General features: G+C 41.3%; 2 protein-coding genes across 3 annotated transcripts in view; one reads left to right on the top strand and one right to left on the bottom strand.

The window, feature by feature from the left end:
* prkaa2 (protein kinase, AMP-activated, alpha 2 catalytic subunit) overlaps positions 1-5,525 on the top strand; it is a 31,902-nt gene extending 26,377 nt beyond the window's left edge. The window contains exons 8-10 of the mRNA XM_080431457.1: positions 471-809; positions 2,453-2,579; positions 5,214-5,525. Coding sequence (XP_080287583.1) covers positions 471-809; positions 2,453-2,579; positions 5,214-5,488 — 741 coding nt within the window. The 3' untranslated portion in view covers positions 5,489-5,525. The remainder of the gene's footprint in view (positions 1-470; positions 810-2,452; positions 2,580-5,213) is intronic.
* A 5,103-nt stretch (positions 5,526-10,628) lies between these two features.
* The window catches only part of LOC308087523 (uncharacterized protein), a 31,068-nt gene continuing 23,042 nt past the window's right edge, over positions 10,629-18,654 (bottom strand). The window contains exons 18-20 of one of the 2 annotated variants that reach the window (XM_080431455.1): positions 17,326-17,359; positions 16,348-16,482; positions 10,629-15,407 (exon numbers count right to left, since the gene is read on the bottom strand). In XM_080431455.1, the coding sequence (XP_080287581.1) occupies positions 16,371-16,482; positions 17,326-17,359 (146 nt within the window). In that variant the 3' untranslated portion in view covers positions 10,629-15,407; positions 16,348-16,370. Of the gene's footprint in view, positions 15,412-16,347; positions 16,483-17,325; positions 17,360-18,654 lie in introns of both variants that reach the window. The other variant, XM_080431456.1, reaches the window with a different exon arrangement.

Raw genomic sequence — 18,654 nt, 5'->3', positions numbered from 1 at the left:
GTTGATAGAACTTCATTAAGCCCACCGGTGGTGTTTTTATGGTGTTTTATGTCTTCTCTGACTATTTGGAGTTTCTTCCTGGAGGCTGAAACCTTGAGGGTCAAACGTGCCAATAGAGAAACAGCGCTTTAGTGACATCACAAAGCCATACCCTCCCCCTCATTATCATAACACAACAGGTGTGGGCATGAGGAGGAGGAGGGACTAGGACAGGTGGGTGGTGCTAAGGTGGTGGAGGAGGTGCTAAGGTGAGAACCAGGTATACTTAATGAACTGGAGGCGTGTCCACATAAAAACACCATTTTAACACTTACTGTACACTTTTTTTTTTTTGAAAAAAATCCTTACATAATAATAATACCTTATGATCAGGTTTTAGGGTTGAAAAATATCATGGCACCCCATCTTTAAAGAATCGCCTCAGGTCTTAATGGGTTAACCATTCTATTCCCTCTCCAACGCCCTTCCAGGACCAGCTCGCGGTGGCCTACCACCTGATCATAGACAACCGGCGCATCATGACGCAGGCCAGCGAGTTCTACCTGGCCTCCAGCCCTCCCCAGGGCTCCTTCATGGAGGAAGGGATGCCCCTGCCCCCCGGGGTCAAGCCCCACCCGGAGAGGATGCCGCCGCTCCTGGCCGACAGCCCCAAGGCCCGCTGCCCTCTGGACGCCCTCAACACCACGCGGCCCAAGCCGCTGGCGGTGAAGAAGGCCAAGTGGCACCTCGGCATCCGCAGCCAGAGCAGACCCTACGACATCATGGCCGAAGTGTACCGGGCCATGAGGCAGCTCAGCTTCGACTGGAAGGTAAAGGGAGAAATGAGTGGACCGTTTGAAAATACATACAGTACATACACACGCTCTAACTACACAGACACACACACACACAGGTCATGCTAGGATTTTAACCCATTAAGACCTGGAACGCATCTGTGTCATTTTTAGATTTTAGCTAAAAATACTTATTTTACACTTTGGCTATGCTGTGCCACGCTATGAGCTTGTAGATCTGCTATTTTAGAAAAATCGTGAAAATGTGTGCAAATCTTTGAATATATATATTTTTAAAGCGAACATTTTTTACTCAAATCTTTGCTTCTGGGACCCCCTGGAACAAAATATTTTGAGATGGGGGGTCTGCGGCCAAATACAAAAAATGTTGGGGGTCCTTGACATGAAAAAGATTGAGCACCACTGATATAGAAACATATGTTTTTCAGAATACTGTTGGGATTTAGGAGACATATGCCGGTCAGAGTGTCTGGAATCATTACAGTTTACTCGCCTTTCGACCACAATGGTCATGGGTTCGATCCCGGGCACCACCAACTCAAAGTATGAGTAGCACGGCTTGGATGCGGCAAGCTTTTGCAGAGATCTTACTGTCTCCTCATTGAACTTTTCGAGTCGGGGGCACGGTGGCGCAGTCGGTAGCGCTGTCACCTCACAGCTAGAAGGTCCTGGGTTCGATTCCCGCCGGGGATGCTGTGGGCGCTGGGGGCGTGTTCTCTCCTCCGCGTCATCAGTGCCCACACCCTAGGTGGGGTTGGTGAAAGGGCCTTTCTGTGTGGAGTTTGCATGTTCTCCCCGTGTCTCCTATGGTAGGTACCGTCACCTCACAAAAACATGCAGTAATCCTGGTCTCTATACTGCCTCCCCCTGGCCAGCCGGGGCGCCTGATGAAGGGGAAAGGAACTGGTTGGAATAACGTGTTCCTTCCACGCACTACGTCTAACCAGAGAACTCCCCACTGTCGGGTGATAAGAAGCGGCAATGCTCTCATGCATTGAAGGAGGCTGGCAGAGGGAGTGTCTAAGGATTAGATAATTGGCACTGGGTGAAAAAGCAACTTTTCGAGTCGATTGGTGACATTTTATAGCACAGGAGTCAGGACGTATGTAGGATATGGATGTCTATGTATCCATTTTTTTGTTATTAGTGGTGCGGTTTCACCTACACAGGGCACAACCTCGCAGTGACGCTAGTAATGGACAGAACTTTGTCAGAGACGGTTGACACTTTTTGGCATCTCTGTCGGATGCTTCATCATCAAATGCGTGGGCATAGTTGTTGAAAGGTGGACAAGTTGGCATTGCACGGCTTGCATTTGACCTTGTTGTCATTCAATTGTTTCATAACGGTTCCAGTGCCACATTGGACACCTCATACTGTACGCGACAAAGCCGGCCAGGATGTCCGGAGGGAATTATATAGATACGTTTGTAGATTCCCATGAAGAATCAATTTATCATTTTTTTACCATTTTATTTTGAAATTGACCTCTTTCCTCATGGGGACATAACAAATGTCACTGATGTGTAAATTGGATAGTTCAGTCTCACGTGGCCAGGCACACACATATATACATACACACACACACACACACACACACACACACACACACACACACGTACAGCATGAATATTTCTATGGTTGTTTCTCTGTTGTAGGTGGTGAACCCGTACCACCTGCGCGTGCGGAGGAAGAACCCGGTGACGGGCAACCTGGTGAAGATGAGCCTCCAGCTGTACCAGGTGGACAACAGATCCTACCTCCTCGACTTCAAGAGCATCGACGGTATGAAGCCGGTATTATGTAAACATCATCATCCCAAAGGGAATTGTCAATCTTCTCACTTAATATAGCTGTGGGATCCATGGTGATAGATTTAAAATATGTTATAAGTAAAGATCACATTTTAAATAATACTAATAAGAACCGCATAGCCAAATATGGAGCACACGCTGACCCGAGATTCAGGTTAAAGATGGTTTACTCCAATAGGATTCTCTGAGAGCTTTCTCTGAGCTCCACAGGAGCAACAGGCACAGTTATACACGGGACTCCCTCTTTCTTTGGTGTTTCGCCCAGGAGGGAGTGGTTAGGTTAAGGCAGTGGTTCCCAAAAAGACTCAAGTAAACATCCCTTTTTTTTACTTCTTATTTAAAAAAATATATATATATATATATATATATATTTCAAAAGATTTTCTATTTCTTTTTTTCCCCCTTTTGTTTTTACAATTATTCATAAAAGATCTAAGTTCCATAAAAAAAACATAAAAGAAAACTTTACAAGTAGTGAAAATAGCAGATCACAACGCGTCGACACGTTGTGAGCTTGTAGATCGGCTAGTTTCACTATTTTGGGTCCCGGGAAGACATCAAATTTCTCTTTTGGGTCACGACCAAAAAAAGGTTTGGAAACCACTGGGTTAAGGCATATTTTCTGTGAGGTTAGGCCAGGGTTAGGTTTATATAACCACGCCCACCTGGGTGAAACACCAAAGATTCACCACACAGTTTATACACACAACGTTATGATCTCTGGAGGTACTTCCCACATTACAGTACATTATGTCATTGGAAAAAACTGTCGAACTGACGGAAGTGTGTGTCTCATGCAGTCTCTCAGGCCGGAAGCCTGCGCAGCGCGACGCGTTTTGAGCTATTTTTGCTACTTTTGTGTGACATAGAATGTCGAAGTATGGCATTAATTTACGAAAAAAAAGTTAAATTAACCGACAGTATATGCAATGTGGCCCTCTGGAGTGAGTCTGGAAATATAGTGGCCCTCTCCATCATCAAAGTTGCATCACCCCTGCATTACATCATCACACATTTGGGTACATAAGGAACACAGGAGTTCAGTTGGAAGCTGGAGTTGACCAAGGACATCTCCAGCTGAGGATAGGCAGTCGGCTCACGACACAGCAGATACAGAGGGGTCGGAAAACAGTAACTTCTGGCATATTCTATCTCTGAGCCACAACGGCCATCTCTTATCTTATGTTAGCACATAAATGTAGGTGAAGGCCAATTTGATTATACTTGACGGCGTACAAATTTGATACGCTAAAATACATTTTCTAACAAGGATGAGATGATTCTATAATAACTCTTCAGACATGCAAATGGAAAGTACAAAATCCAGATCTATCATATGTCTTTCCGTTAACCCAGTTAGAACAACACATGTATTGGCTGTTTCATTTGCAAAGGAAGCTTTCTTGGTAGGTAGAATATTTAGTTCTTTACTCAGGGTGTCCTCATTACATGTATCCTTACAAATGAGACAGAGCATAAGGGCATCATCATCATCATCATCATCATCATCATAATACTATAAGCCAGTGGTTTTCAACCTTTTTCATGCCAAGGACCCCTAAATTGATATACATTTGTTCGCGGACCCCCATCTGAAAATGTTTTGTGCCAGGGACCCCCAGAAGCAAAGATTTGACTTAAAATGTTCGCTTTGAAAAATTATATATATTCAAAGATATGCACACATTTTCAAGAGTTTTCAAAAATAGCAGATCTACAAGCTCATAGCGCGGCACCATGAGCTTGTATATCTACTATTTTTGAATAGCCAATGCTAAGTGGTTAAAATGATTGTGACGCTATGTTATTTCGCTGGGGACCCCCTGGCACCCCCCCCCACGGACCACTGGTGGTCCCCGGACCACTGGTTGAAGACCCCTGCTATAAGCCACCAGATCTCTGTCCGCAAAAAAAAAAGTGTCTGTCCGCGAATCCCTGTCCGGGGTGTGAGCTTCAGATGAGCCTCTTGGACCGTGTCAAAATTGGGAGGGACTTAAGGGATCCCAAGACTCAAAAATATATAGAATATTATAGGCCTGACCTCGACTAAGTCGACTAGTCGACTGGTTAGTCGCGGGGGGTCCGAGTCGACTAAGTGTCTCTTAGTCGACTCTAGTCGGAAAAAAAAAGAAAAGAAAAAAAAAGTTTTTTTTTTTTTTTTTAAGGGCCAAAAATGTTTTAAATTGTTTTTTGGCCAAGTCTACACCTGCAACCACACGTAACTTCCACTTTATTCTTCTTATTCCTCGTCTTTGTATTGGTATTGTTTGTGTTGGAGCGCCTCAGTGCGGCTGCAGAGTTCATGTGCAACCTCTTCCAGAGAGAGATAGAGACACTAGAAACTCTGCTGGAGACAAAACAAACTGTGTAGACTTGGCCCTTTGAAATAAAATGTATTTTGAACCCAAAAAAAAAAAAAAAAAAAAAAATTTTTTTATTTTTTATTAGTCGACTGCCAGTCGACTATTGGCAATTAGTCGCCAATTAGAGTCGACTAAACAAATCCTTAGTCGGGGACAGGCCTAGAATATTATAATAATAATAATAATAATGATGATGATTACATGAGTGCTTCCTTCCCCCAACCTCGTTTTGCCCCCCCTAGACGACATCATCGAGGCGACGGGCTTCAAATCGGGCTCGTCCACCCCGCAGAGGTCGGGCTCCACGGCCGGCCTCCTCCTCAGACCCCGGCTGAGCATGGACTCGGCCAGCCCCGCCTTCGTGGACCTGCTGCCCACGCTCAGCTCCTCCTCCCTCCCCGGCTCGCTGTCCGGCAGCAGCTCGCCCATGATGCTCGCCCCGCCCACCCGCCAGGGATCCCACACCATGGACTTCTTTGAGATGTGTGCCAGTCTGATCACCACGCTGGCACGCTGACAAGGTTTACCTTATACTTGACCCCTCCTCCTCGGCAGCTTTCTCCACCAATCACGGGGGGGAAGCCACTTGGGCGGGGGGGAGGGGGGGGGGGGGTGAATTCAAGCCAATCACAGATGACTTTATGCAGTGGTTCTCAAACTTTTTCATGTCAAGGACCCCCCAAAATGTATATGTATTTGGTCGCGGACCCCCATCTCAAAATATTTTGTTCCAGGGGACCCCCCCAGAGGCAAAGATTTGAGTTACAAACGTTTGCTTTAAAAATATTTATTCAAAGGTTCGCAAAAATGTTTTTTCAAAAATAGCAGATCTACAAGCTCATAGTGCGGCACTCGGTGCCGCACTATGAGCTTGTAGATCTGCTATTTTTGAGTAGCCTAAGTATAAAAGGCTACGGTGGTTAAAATTATTGTGACGCTATACTAACACATTTTGCTGGGGAACCCCTGAAAACCCCCCCCAAGGACCCCTGGGGGTCCCCGGACCCCACTTTGAGAACCAATGACTTTATGTATATCTCGGAAAAGTCTTGAGCCAGCCTCCTCTCCTTTTAGCTCCTTCTCCTTTTATCTCTCTGTTCCTACTTCTGAAAGGTCTGAAAGTTGAATGGATTGCTTGGACATTGTTGTAGCTTGTGAGATGTTTGGATGTGATGAAAACCAACCCCCCCCCCCCCAGATAAAGGAAGATATATATATAAGGAAGAGGAAGCCATTCGGGTTCTGACAGAATCATAGCCTTTTTTTAGTTTGTTTTGACACAGGTCTGTTGGGGGTCAGAGAGCGGTAACGATAGCTGTCCACTGTCCGCCTGTTTGGCAACTGATCCTGCAAATAGAAACTGTCGGGGCAGAGAAACCTCTTATGTCCATTTTTTTGGGGTGTTTTTTCGTAAATTAACGCCCTACTTGATCATCCTACAGCGTCACACAACAAAAGCATCAAAAGTAGCAGATCTACAAGCTACTTTTGCTACTTTTACTACTTTTGAATTTGAATCCTGAAAAGCAGGGGCGGACTGGCCATTTGGCATACCGGGCATATGCCCGGTGGGCCAAGACTGGTGGGCCACAAAAAAAAAAAAAAAAAGTTAAAAAATATTTTTGCTCCCGTTTTAGGATTATTACGGTCATTTCCGGCCCAATTATTAGGTACATTAATGTTTGGGCTGGGATGCTTCTCTGTGGTGTAATTTACATAGGGTTGCTGGTTAAAACAGTGAAACGCGCCGGCTCGGACCAAAATGCCAGGGCTGAATTTTGGTCCCAGTCCGCCCCTGCTGAAAAGTAACACCTTTTTGGACATATGAGGTTTCCACCCCGACAGAGACGAAATAGAAACCGTGAAACTTAGACCAAGGCCAACGGGGGGGGGGGGAGAAGGTTTCGAGGTCAGAGTTCACAGTTGTTGGAACACAGGGTCAGATAAGGTCAAGTTCACTGTCGCCCCCCCCCCCCCCCCTCCCCCACAGTGCTTTCGTGATTTCCGACTGACTGCTGAAACGTCACCAGACACTACATTTAAGCGAAACGTTATGACGACAGGAAAGAGCCTTCTGAGGTTTTCCCCACAGCCACTGATCTGATCCCAGGCCAGTTTACCCCCCCCCCCCCCCCTTAAAAGTTCTATATTATTAACCCATTCAAGGCGGGAACGCATCTCTGTGTCATTTTAAGATTTCTTTGGCTATTCAAAAATAGCAGATATGCAAGCTATGAGCTATGTGTTACTATACTATACTATTGTTACTATACTAAACTATGTGTTGCTATATCAGTGGTGCTCAAACTTTTTGTTGTCAAGGACCCCCAAAATTATATGATTTTGGCTGCTGATCCCCATCAAAATATGTTGTTCCAGGGACCCCCCCCCCACCCCCAGAAGCAAAGATTTGAGTTAAAAATGTTGTTTAACCCATTAAGACCTGGAACTGTGTCATTTTTAGATTTGAGCTAAAAAGCATTATTTTACACTTTGGCTATTAAAGAATAGCAGATCTACAAGCTCATAGCGCGGCACCGAGTGCCGCGCTATGAGCTTGTAGATCTGCTATTTTTGAAAAATCGTGAAAATGTGTGCAAATCTTTGAATATAAATACTTTTAAAGCAAACATTTTTAACTCAAATCTTTGCTTCTGGGGGGTCCCAGGAACAAAATATTTTGATGGGGGTCCGCGGCCAAATACATATCATTTTGGGGGTCCTTGACATGAAAAAGATTGAGCATCACTGATATAGAAACATACGTTTTTCAGAATACTGGGATTTAGGAGAGAATCGGCTTCAGGTCTCAATGGGTTAAAAAACGAATATATATATATAGATATATAGATAGATATATTTGCACAAATGTTCAAGATTTTTCAAAAATAGCCAACGCATAAAAATAATGGTTATAGCTGAAATGTAAAATGACACAGATGCGTTCCCGGGTGAATTGAATGGGTGAAGATGAGTTACATAGAGAGAGGGGAAACTGACCCTAGATCAGTGTCTGGAGAGGTCCTCATTTAAACACATGCAACACATTTTAATTTCAGGTTTTCTATTACTTTTTTTTTTTTGGTAAAAGACACATTTTGTTATCCATGTATGATATATTTATATTACGATCATTTTATGTAGCTGAGAGAGGTTGACGAAAAGGCATACCAAATAAGAGTCTATTCATACAGTATATATATAATATATATAGAGAGAGAGGATTGCTATTATCTTAGATATATCAGATCTGTATTTATTTTTAAGAGATTTTCGTCGTTGTTTTAGGCACTGTAGGAACATTTATTTATGCACTGTGTCAATATTAAGGAGTTTTATCCTGATATGTTTTGAAGAGCTTGTTGTGAGACGATGGGCCGCAAGGAGAGCCGAACGACACTATTCTGTAACACTTTACTTAAAGGTCGGGTCTATAATGCATTATAATGCACTTATAAGGCTTCATATTGTGTCTTTATCCATAATTACACTTTACATAACTGACTAAGTAAGTATGGTAGTTGTATTGTTCCCAATGAGCTTATCATGCATTATGACCGGCACTTAACAATACTTCATAAACCTTGTTATGCAGGTTGTTATGCATAATTATAAACATTTATATCGAGTGTTATGAAGCCTTATAAGTGCATCGTAATGCATTATAAATGTGATTATAGACCCGACCTTTAAGGAAAGTGTTACCCACTGTTTTGCTGCATGTTCGGTTTAGAGAGCACAGATACAGACCATCTCATAGTAACTGCATACCACTACATAATCCAACTCATTGTGCGCTCTTGAGTTGCTTTGATGTGGTGTTCATGTAGCCGTCTTCAATAAGCCCTTGTTTTTTGCTGATTGTAGAGGCTCGGACAGAGCTCGCCATAATTTCGTATTGTCAGGACTGGAACGCACACACACACACGCGTTTTTATTACTATACTTGTGAGGCCCGAAGAATAGCAGATCTACACGGTCACAACACGACGTGTTGTGAGCTCTCTAAAAAGTGAACTCTCTAATAATAAAAAAATTAACCATAGAAACAACCATTTCCTCTTGTGAGGGCCAAGAAAATGGTCCTCAGAATGTCTGTTTGTCAAATTATACTATACTTGTGGGGACGTTTGACCCTCACAAGTATAGTAATTCAAACACACACACACATGCTCACACACTCTCACACCCCTTTCTACCCCAGTCTAGCCCCTCACAGGGACTTGTTATTATGCTGCTCAGCCATGCATGTAAAGAATGCAATTAAAAAAGCACACAGCCAGCCTGCAGCATCAAGCGGACTGGACGGGCATGGCGGTACAGTACAGTACACAGTATAGTACAGTATAGTACAGTACATTACAGTACACAGTACAGTACAGTACACCGTCTAGTACAGTGTTATTGCCTGGCTCGTTCAGGAGCTGAACAAAGAAGGAAATGTCCACACAGTAGCAGCTTAAAGGACGAGTTCACCCATTTTCAACCTTTCTTCATATAATAGGTCCTCACTATTGCTCATTATAATATGATACAATTTTTTTCTACTGAGTCTTTGTCTCAGAGGAGGGCTGTGGACAGTCCAGAAACCCGTCTACCAGTGACATCATCGATGGGGAATCCAAGCTAATAGAAACTGCAGGCTTTCTATTCCTGGAAAGTTGCAATGCAATATAATAGAAGCCATTGTTCTCGCGTTAATGAAAATCTAAATAAAAATGTTGAAATCTTGTTGGAAAAAAAAATTCTGCCTAACGATGATGTCACTGGTAGACAGGTTTCTGAACTGTCCACAGCCCTCCTCTGAGACACAGACCGAGTAGAAAAGAATTGTACCATTTTATCATGAGTATTAGTGAGGACCTATTATATGAAGAAAGGTTGAAAATGGGTGAAGTCGTCCTTTAAGTAAACCAATCATATTAAAGGTATTAAAGGTAACTAACTAACTGAGCTCAACAAAGCCGTCTCACACTCTTTGCAACACGTAGGGTGACTATTTAGGATGCTGTGTGTGTGTGTGTAAAGACAGAGCGATGAGCTAGGGGTCCAAGATTCGATTTGACTTATGATTTTTAAGGTCATGATTTGATTCAATTTTTTTAACTTTTTTTTCCAGCACTGACGGCTATATCATTAGTCATTTAGAGCTATTGAGTCTTGATTGGTAAAGAAAAACACTTGTTTCTCAAAGTACCTTTTATTTGAATAATAACATAAATTCCCTTGGACGTGCGCATGCATGATTAACAGAAGGAAATAACGAGAATGGCCATCCTGTTTGTCATTTCTATTCACTGAATTGAACGTCGGTTTCGATTTGACTTCGATTCATGTTGGGATTCGTGACACCCTTACGATGAGGCCAAGAGAAGGGAGGATGGCAGGATGGAGATGAAGACATGACTTTGACGTGAGATGGTGTGTATCTGTAGACCTTAGGGCAGAATAAGCCACAGAAACATTTCCCAGGTTGCCTTAAAAAAAAAAGCAAAACACTTATTTAACCACTTAAACCCTATATACATATATAAATATATATATATATATATATATATATATATATATATATATATATATATATATATATATATATATATATATATATACATATATACATATATAAATATATATATATATATATATATATATATATATATATATATATATATATATATACCATGTTGTAAGTCAAATAGCAAAAATAGCCGATTGAATTGCAGAACGCTGACCTATTTTTTTGCCGGATATTTGCCTATTTTTGCCGAATGTTCATCTATCATATGAATAGGGACGTTAGGGTTCATGTGGTTTGAGTGTGCTCATTATGGTGTGTATGTGTGTGTTGAGTTTGTGAGTTTGATGTTGTGCGGAAAGGTGTAGCATCCGTCTTGTGTTTTGTCACGGATTTAATAAAGGGCTCACTGGCTTGACCACGATAGTGACTGTTTAAGAGGGCTTATGCTGTAATTGTAGTGCCAATAAAATAGAATTTTTTGTTCTGTGACGTCGGCAGACTGGGATTGAAAGAGCGAATCAGAAAAGAGCTATTCAAAACACAATGCAAATTGGAGTGCTCAGCTGTAGCGATTGATGGTTGTTGTGTATACACTGTTCAGACACTGCTGTTGTCCGTTTAGTCCACTCAGTCACTTAGTTTTTAAAGGTGGACTTAACAGCAGTATGTGAACCACATTTAAAAACCCATATCAGGCCATAAACACGCAAACACAGAACATGGAAATGAAATCCCCATGTTGGTATTTCAGTTTTCTTGTGGTTTCACGACCTTAAATCTTGGCCCTGATGTGGTTTGAGGCTTAATTTATACTTCATTGCATGACAGTGTCGCTTTGCGGACGAGAACAGATTCTCAGTTCACAACGCAGGTGATGCCGTTGTACAGCTACGGAGTATAATTTAGGCTTTTAAAAACGGTTTCGTACCTGAAACCTCGTAGCGTGAATCCACCGTGTGCTCAAAATTGCCCTATGTTGTCCTATGTTTGATGCATGACACTGTAGTCCTCTGTTGTTTGCCATAGTAGTTGTCTATGCTATCGAGTTGACTTTTTTTTTGTTTTTTCCTTTCCTAAATTATTTTAGGGTTGAATGTAAAATGCAAACTGTTGCTGCTTAGGTGAATTTCTATCTTTCTCCCTCTGTCTCTGCTCTCTTTCAATCTTTATGTATTTCTCTCTCTCTCTCTCTCTCTCTGTTTCTTTGGAGGTGTCTTGTTAACTTTTGCAGTGACATTGCGGTATTTCAAAGGAGTGAGCTTCAAGTCTGTTGCCTTTCTACTGGTGTCAGTATAAAACGCAGGTGGATGGTGTAGAGTTAAGATGTACTGTATTTTAAATGACTACTGTTCAACCAGATGCCATGTCCCCTTTGTTTGGACTCTGTTATGGATCTATAATAATATTATGCTGCGTGGATTTGGGTTTTAGTTGTCATTCCCTGTTCAAATTATTTGTCCTGAGTATTTACTTGCATGGCTGTCCTCCCCAGAGTCCGCACTTGTAAAGGCGGGCACGTAGCTAGCCAGGTAATGTAGCATCCTTTGCAATTGAACTTGGGAGTTGAAATGTGTGTTGCAAAAACTGACATGGAGTCAAATTGAAAGTAGTGGGCTGTAAAATAAATGGTAAAGAACTTACTTGAAAACATTAGGATTTAATTTATTGTTTTTGCTTGGTTAAAGCTGCACTATGTAACTTTCCTCTTCTACTCCGTATTTGAACCCGGTTTCCTTCGCAAGTGCTGACATTTTTACCATTGATACCATTGAATTTTGACCATCAGGTCAAAACTAAATGTCTCAATAGAAGAGCAGGGAGACCAAACCACCCCAATTGTATAAGTTATGTTGTATTAACATACTCTACCATACAGATTAGACATTACATTTATTCATTGTGTTTTGTGTATAAAATTAAACTAATATCCTGAGCTGTATCATAACATCCTGTCTGTGACAGTGTAAATGCAGTGAAAAGACAAAAAAACTAGATTTGATTCAACATGAAGTTTTTATTTCGTTTTTATTTCGTTTTCGGCAGTGAAAAAAGGTAGTGGACGAACATTTTTCGTCATAGTTTTAGTTGACTAAATCAACTGTAATATCCAGCCTCCATACCACCCCTCATCTTGTGCCCACATCCCATCATGACACCTAAACCAGTAGTTGAGGACCTCTGCCTTACGAGATCAACATTATTATAATGGCATCTGGTTGAATCTGTCAAAACTCTTTGTAACTCTGGCTGAAACCCTTTACTACTTGTGTTGTCTTTTGAAAGGGTGTTTAGTCAATGATCACGGACACATATGCATGGCTGTGTCTCCCCCCTGTACTACAACACTGTATTCTTACTAAACACAGCCAGGGTGACACTCTGCCCCCTGCTGCTAGACATTTGCAACTGCAAACAGCAGTGTATAAATGTCGACCTACCAAGTCAAATGGCTTGTTTTTGTTCCTGTATAGCGCACTGCCTTTGATCACACCAGGGCCAAACATCTGGCCAAATGCTTCCGATAGGAACCACGCTGCTTTTGAAAAAAAACAATTATATAGAATAGGCCTTATGATCAACTGCAGTGGTGTGAAAAGTACTCACATTTTTTACTTACTGTAAGTAAAGGTTGCAATACCACATTATAAAAATACCCTGTTAAAGTAAAAGACCTGTGTTCAAAGTGTCACTTGAGTAAAAGTACAAAAGTATTGGCATCAAAATATACTTAAAGTACCAAAAGTAAAAGTACTAGAATGTTTGAAAATGGCAAATCTACAAGCTCACGTTGAGCTTGTAGATCGGCTATTTTCAAATAGCCTATGTGTAAAATAGGGCTAAAGTGGTTAATGTATGTTTCATAATATAATTATATCTGCAAAGTAACTCAAGTTTTCAAATAATTGTAGTGGAGTAAAAGTGCAATGTTTGCCTCTGAGATGTATTGGAGTAGAAGTAAAAGTATTGAAAATCGGAAACACTCCAGTAAAGTAAAAAAAATGCCTCAAAATTGTACTTAAGTACAGTGCTTGAGTAAATGTACTTAGTTACTTTACACCACTGATCAACCGAAAGCTTCATCTTCAAAGGTGAAGATGTACGTCTTTAAAAAGCTAAACTCTTTGATATATTCATAATCTCCTGTCAAAGCGTAGTAGTGCTGTACCATTAATACAGGTGTATATGCAACTACCCTAGTGGCATGTTGGTCCACTTTATACTCTTTACTATGGGACTGGGAGAAACACCAGCCAGATGGGCTTATACATCCACATAAAGATGTTTCTAGTTGCAACCAAAGCCAGTGTTTTCCACAGCCAAGCTCTGCTCTGTGTTTTATCTGTGGAAAGGGGTTGTATGATTTGTATGTCTTCGGTGCAAATGAGAGTGTGTGTGTGTGTGTGTGTGTGTGTGTGTGTGTGGGGTCTCTCTTCCTGTCCTTGTGTGCAATTGAAATTGGGGATTTTATCTTGTTCTACACTGCATGGTGTTGCTGTTCTGATGATTTGCACTTTACGGTTAGTATTTATTGTAAAACAAAAATAAACAAAAACATTAAAAAATATTTTTTTTGTTTTCATGTCTTTTTTTTACTTACTGGTACCTTTATGTCTACTATATACACTCGCACTGAAACATACACTCACACATACTGTTACTGTGTATCAGTGCTTCTCAAACGTATTGAAAGTATTCAACTTTGAGAACCATATTGTACTACTCATACACACACAAGATTATTGACTTGTGTTTTTATTCCAGACACACAAAAAAACACCCACACACGAGCAGTATTATACCACTTGAACATGACCTTAACCACTTAAACCCCAGCATGCCTATTCTGAGGCGGCTATTTTAGGCGAACTGTACAAAGTACAGTTGTAACTCAAGTCCGGTTCTCTCTACATTGTCTTTGCTATTATGCTTTCGGTTTGGAAGGTGCAACCTCAACCAGCGTGTGGTTAACTGATATTTGGCACAATGCTTTGACAGGTAAACCTAGACGGTGTCAAAATCTGCAATGCAAAATATAAAGTCACTACAACCATGGAATGTAAAGTAATGAGAAAAAAATAAAATAAAAATAAAATGTTTAAAAAATTGAATATGTATGAATGTATGTACGGTATATATGTACAATTTATTTGTACGTGTACAGTATGTATGTTTGTGCAGCAGCATGTATGTATGTATATGTATGTATGTATGTACGGTATCACACGTACAGTGTGTATGTGCTGTATGTATGTATGTATGTATGTATACATCTGAATCAAGTCTTTGAACAGTCCTATGGATAAACACAAAGAGACAGTGATAAAATACAATAAAAAGTAGGCTTTCTAGCCGAGGTGTTGAACCAAAGCTAAATATGTATCTGGTAGTTTGTCATCAGTGTCCATTTTCACATAATGTGGCCAACAGGCCACTTTGTAACCAATCACCTGGCTTGTATGGTGAGCACTGCGTTTATATAAAACTGACTCCTCTGGAAACGGCAACAAACAAAAAAAGTAAATCCGACGCATTGTGAACTTGTAGATCGGCTATTTCTTGGCACGACACCGTCGCACTACGTATAAAATTCAGCATTTAGGCCAAAGTCACCAGCAAAATTGTCCCCCACTGGTTGAAGTCTTGAGCGTAGCTTCATATGCGCTACAGAAAGACAGGAAATCCCTTATATACTGCAGGAGAGGTCCAGTTCTAGGGTCGGTGTGGAGAAAGCTCCATTCTTTAGATCCTTACAAAGCTCCATTAGCCGTCTATATATACAGTAGAAGTTCATAACAGCGATCGCACGGAGAAGATGAGTCCGCAGTGAAGGTGAGTTGAGCCAGTTTAGAGCAGATGATTGTCACAGTTGTAGAGAACCTCACCGTAAACCACGCCGCTTCCCCCCAAATGCTTATTTCTGTTGACACAACAACAAACAACACACTTCACCATGTTAACAATATTACAGCAGAGGTAGAGTCCAGCTGAACTTGACATTGATCATAGAGTCGCCTTTACCCAGTGGAGGGTGGAAAGTAAATAGCTATAAGTACTGTACTCAAGTATAATCTTTTTTTGTGAGGTACTTATACTATGTGTATATGTGTTTCCATTTTCTGCTACTTTGTACTTATAGATTTGCACAAAAATAGCAGATCTACAAGCTCATAGCGTGGCACCGAGTGCCACGCTATGAGCTTGTATATCTGCTATTTTTGAATAGCCAAAGAAATTTTAAATGACAGATGCGTTCCCAGATTAAGAAACAAATTATTATTATTATATTTTGTACTTCTTAGTAAAAATGTTGAATGTAGGACATTTACTTGTAACAGAGTGTTTCTACACTGTGGTATTTATAATAGAGGCTATGCGCGCCGTGACATCATCGTACCCGGAAGTTATGCGGGAACACCTAATGAGTGGCAAAAAAACTACTTTGACAGCCCATACATCCAAACAGAGAAGTCCTATCTGATAGTATCAAATGACAACATTGCAGCTGTACGGAAATCTTGAATAATCCTTTTCTATCTGCAAAGTTTTTGTCTCATAAAAATCCACCGTAGACATTGACATTTCTGTCAATAAATTCTGTGCAGGTGATTATTTTTCTAGTGTCAGAGTTTGGAAGCGCTCGTTTTCACCAACGCAACGTCCTGCTGCTGCCTCCTGCATTATGTGACACTTAGAAACAGGTGGTACGAAGAAGGCGTTTCCAAACTCCAACGCTCCATGCTGCTCAATGTTTTGCCACTCAAGTCTAGATGAGATGGGCGTGTCCCGGTGGGAAAGTGACACATGTGCATCTCTATCTGTACTAAAGTGAGTACTTCGTCCAGCACCATTGCCCTCACCTGTGTGTGTGTGTGTGAGTAGTTTACTCAAAGGTGGTGATGTCAGCATACAGGTCTGGAGGAGGTAAGATGATCATGTCGGGGTCAAGGTCTAGGTCAGCATCCACTTCCTCTGTTGAACAGCTGTCATCGGGACTGCAGACAGACAAGGGTGTCAGTCAGGTCCGTCAAGATCACCACATTTTACTTGACTAGATCATTGTCACACAAATAATTGATTTAATTGTGCTTTTTGGCATTGACCGTTGGAACAAAAAAATACATTTCTGTTAGTCTTTCGTGAAGAAAGTTTGCAAACAGCAGAGATGACAAATAACTTGAATATACAAAGAAATGACATTTAATCATTTTATACTTTCAAAATGTTTTTTTTAAATAGTGGAAATATCAGATCTACAAGCTCGCATCGCAACGCATTGTGAGCTTGTAGATCTACCATTTTTGTTTTTGAGCATGTATGAAAATGTTTCAACGTGGAAAAACGTTCGACGATTATCAACTAATTGCAATTAGGCTATTATGTAATAATTGTGACAGGCCTATAGGCGTCATTATATCTATCTCTCTATCTCTCTAAACAAGCTCACACCGGTGTGAGCTTGTAGATCGGTTATTTTCAGCAGTGAGCTTGTAGATCGGCTATTTTCAGTCGTGAGCTTGTAGATCGGCTATTGTCCAGTGTCGTGAGCTTGTGGATCTGCAATTTCTGTGTGTGTGCAACTGCGTATAAATAGTATAAATCAAGTAAGTAAGTTGTTTACTCAGTCAGTCCCGACAACATAACGCTCATGCTCACTGACTCATATGTTAGGCACTTCAATGCCATGTAACACCTCAACCCTCGCTCACTAAACTTGTCTGCCAACAGGTTGCACGACATGTCTGAGATGTTTTCTCAATGTGTGTGTGTGTGTGTGTGTGTGTGTGTGTGTGTGTGTGTGTGTGAGCGCGCGTGTGTGTGAGACAATCCTTACTCACAGGCAAAGTGTTTCTTCCTCCACAAACACCGGACCTAAAGAAAGAGACAAACACCAAAGTGTTTAGTTTGTAAGCTTCGACTTCCTGTTTATCAGACCGGGTCAGGTGCTTCAGAGCACATTCCATTCACTGACTGACAGCTTAATCCAGCTATGTGTAGCTTAGCCTTAGACAATAGGTAGATTACAAGCTATTTTCTTTTTATCGTTGCTGTCGGGCAGAAACCTCTTATGTCCATATTTTAACTTTTTGTGGTTTTTCGTAAATGAACGCCCTACTTGATCATATTACAGCGTCACACAAAAGCATCAAAAGTGGCAGATCTACAAGCTCGAAACGACCAGCGAAACGACCAGCGAAACGACCAGCGAAACGGCGTTTCAAGCTTGTAGATCTGCTACTTTTGCTATTTTTTTATTTGAATCCTGAAAAGTCACAGTTTTTGGACATATGAGGTTTCCACCCGACAGAGACCATATATCCTATATTGTTTTAAAAAATTTAGAGTGGCCAATTATTCACCCGTCGCCCCTTTTCTCCCAGTTTAACCCATTACGACCAGGAACGCGTCTGTGTGTCATTTTAAGATTTCTTTGGGCTATTCAAAAATAGCAGATCTACAAGCTCATAGCGCGGCACCGAGTGCCGCGCTATGAGCTTGTAGATCTGCTATTTTTTTTTTTTTAATCGTGAACATTTTTGTGCAAATCTTTGAATAATATATTTTTTTAGAAGCGAACTCAAATCTTTGCTTATGGGGGGGGGGGGGTCCCTGGAACAACAAATTTTGAGATGGGGGTCCGCGGCCAAATACATATTTTGGGTGGTCCTTGACATGAAAAAGGTTTGAGGACCACTACTATTATAGTTTTTTTTTTTTAAACTGTTAGGATTTAGAAGACATTTGTAGAATCCCCCCAGAAGCAAAGATTTGAGTTACAAATGTTTGATTTGGACAAAAAAAATAATAATTTGACAAAGATTTTTAAAAAAATAGCAGATCTACAAGCTCATAGCGCGGCACTCGGTGCCGCGCTATGAGCTTGTATATCTACTATTTTTGAATAGCCCAAAGAAATCTTAAAATGACACAGATGTGTTCCTGGTCTTAATGGGTTCATTTCCCCCCACACGTTCACCTGCCAGTGAGGAGCCTCTACTGGGAGGATGTAGTAATACCCTCCGTCCTACCCCTCCCGTTCAACATTCCCCGCTGGCTCCGGGCGTCGCCCCCGGCTCGTAAGGAGTACATTCACCCTTCCTGGGCGGCTCCCCTCCCCCAACGCACGGCCAATTGAGTTTGTATAGAGTCTAGACGCTCAGCCAAAC

Source organism: Gymnoscopelus braueri, assembly GCF_963280865.1.
Source record: "Gymnoscopelus braueri genome assembly, chromosome: 6".
Taxonomy (NCBI): domain Eukaryota; kingdom Metazoa; phylum Chordata; class Actinopteri; order Myctophiformes; family Myctophidae; genus Gymnoscopelus; species Gymnoscopelus braueri.
Note: the sequence above shows the minus strand (reverse complement) of the source record. Positions and strands in the feature narration are given on the sequence as shown.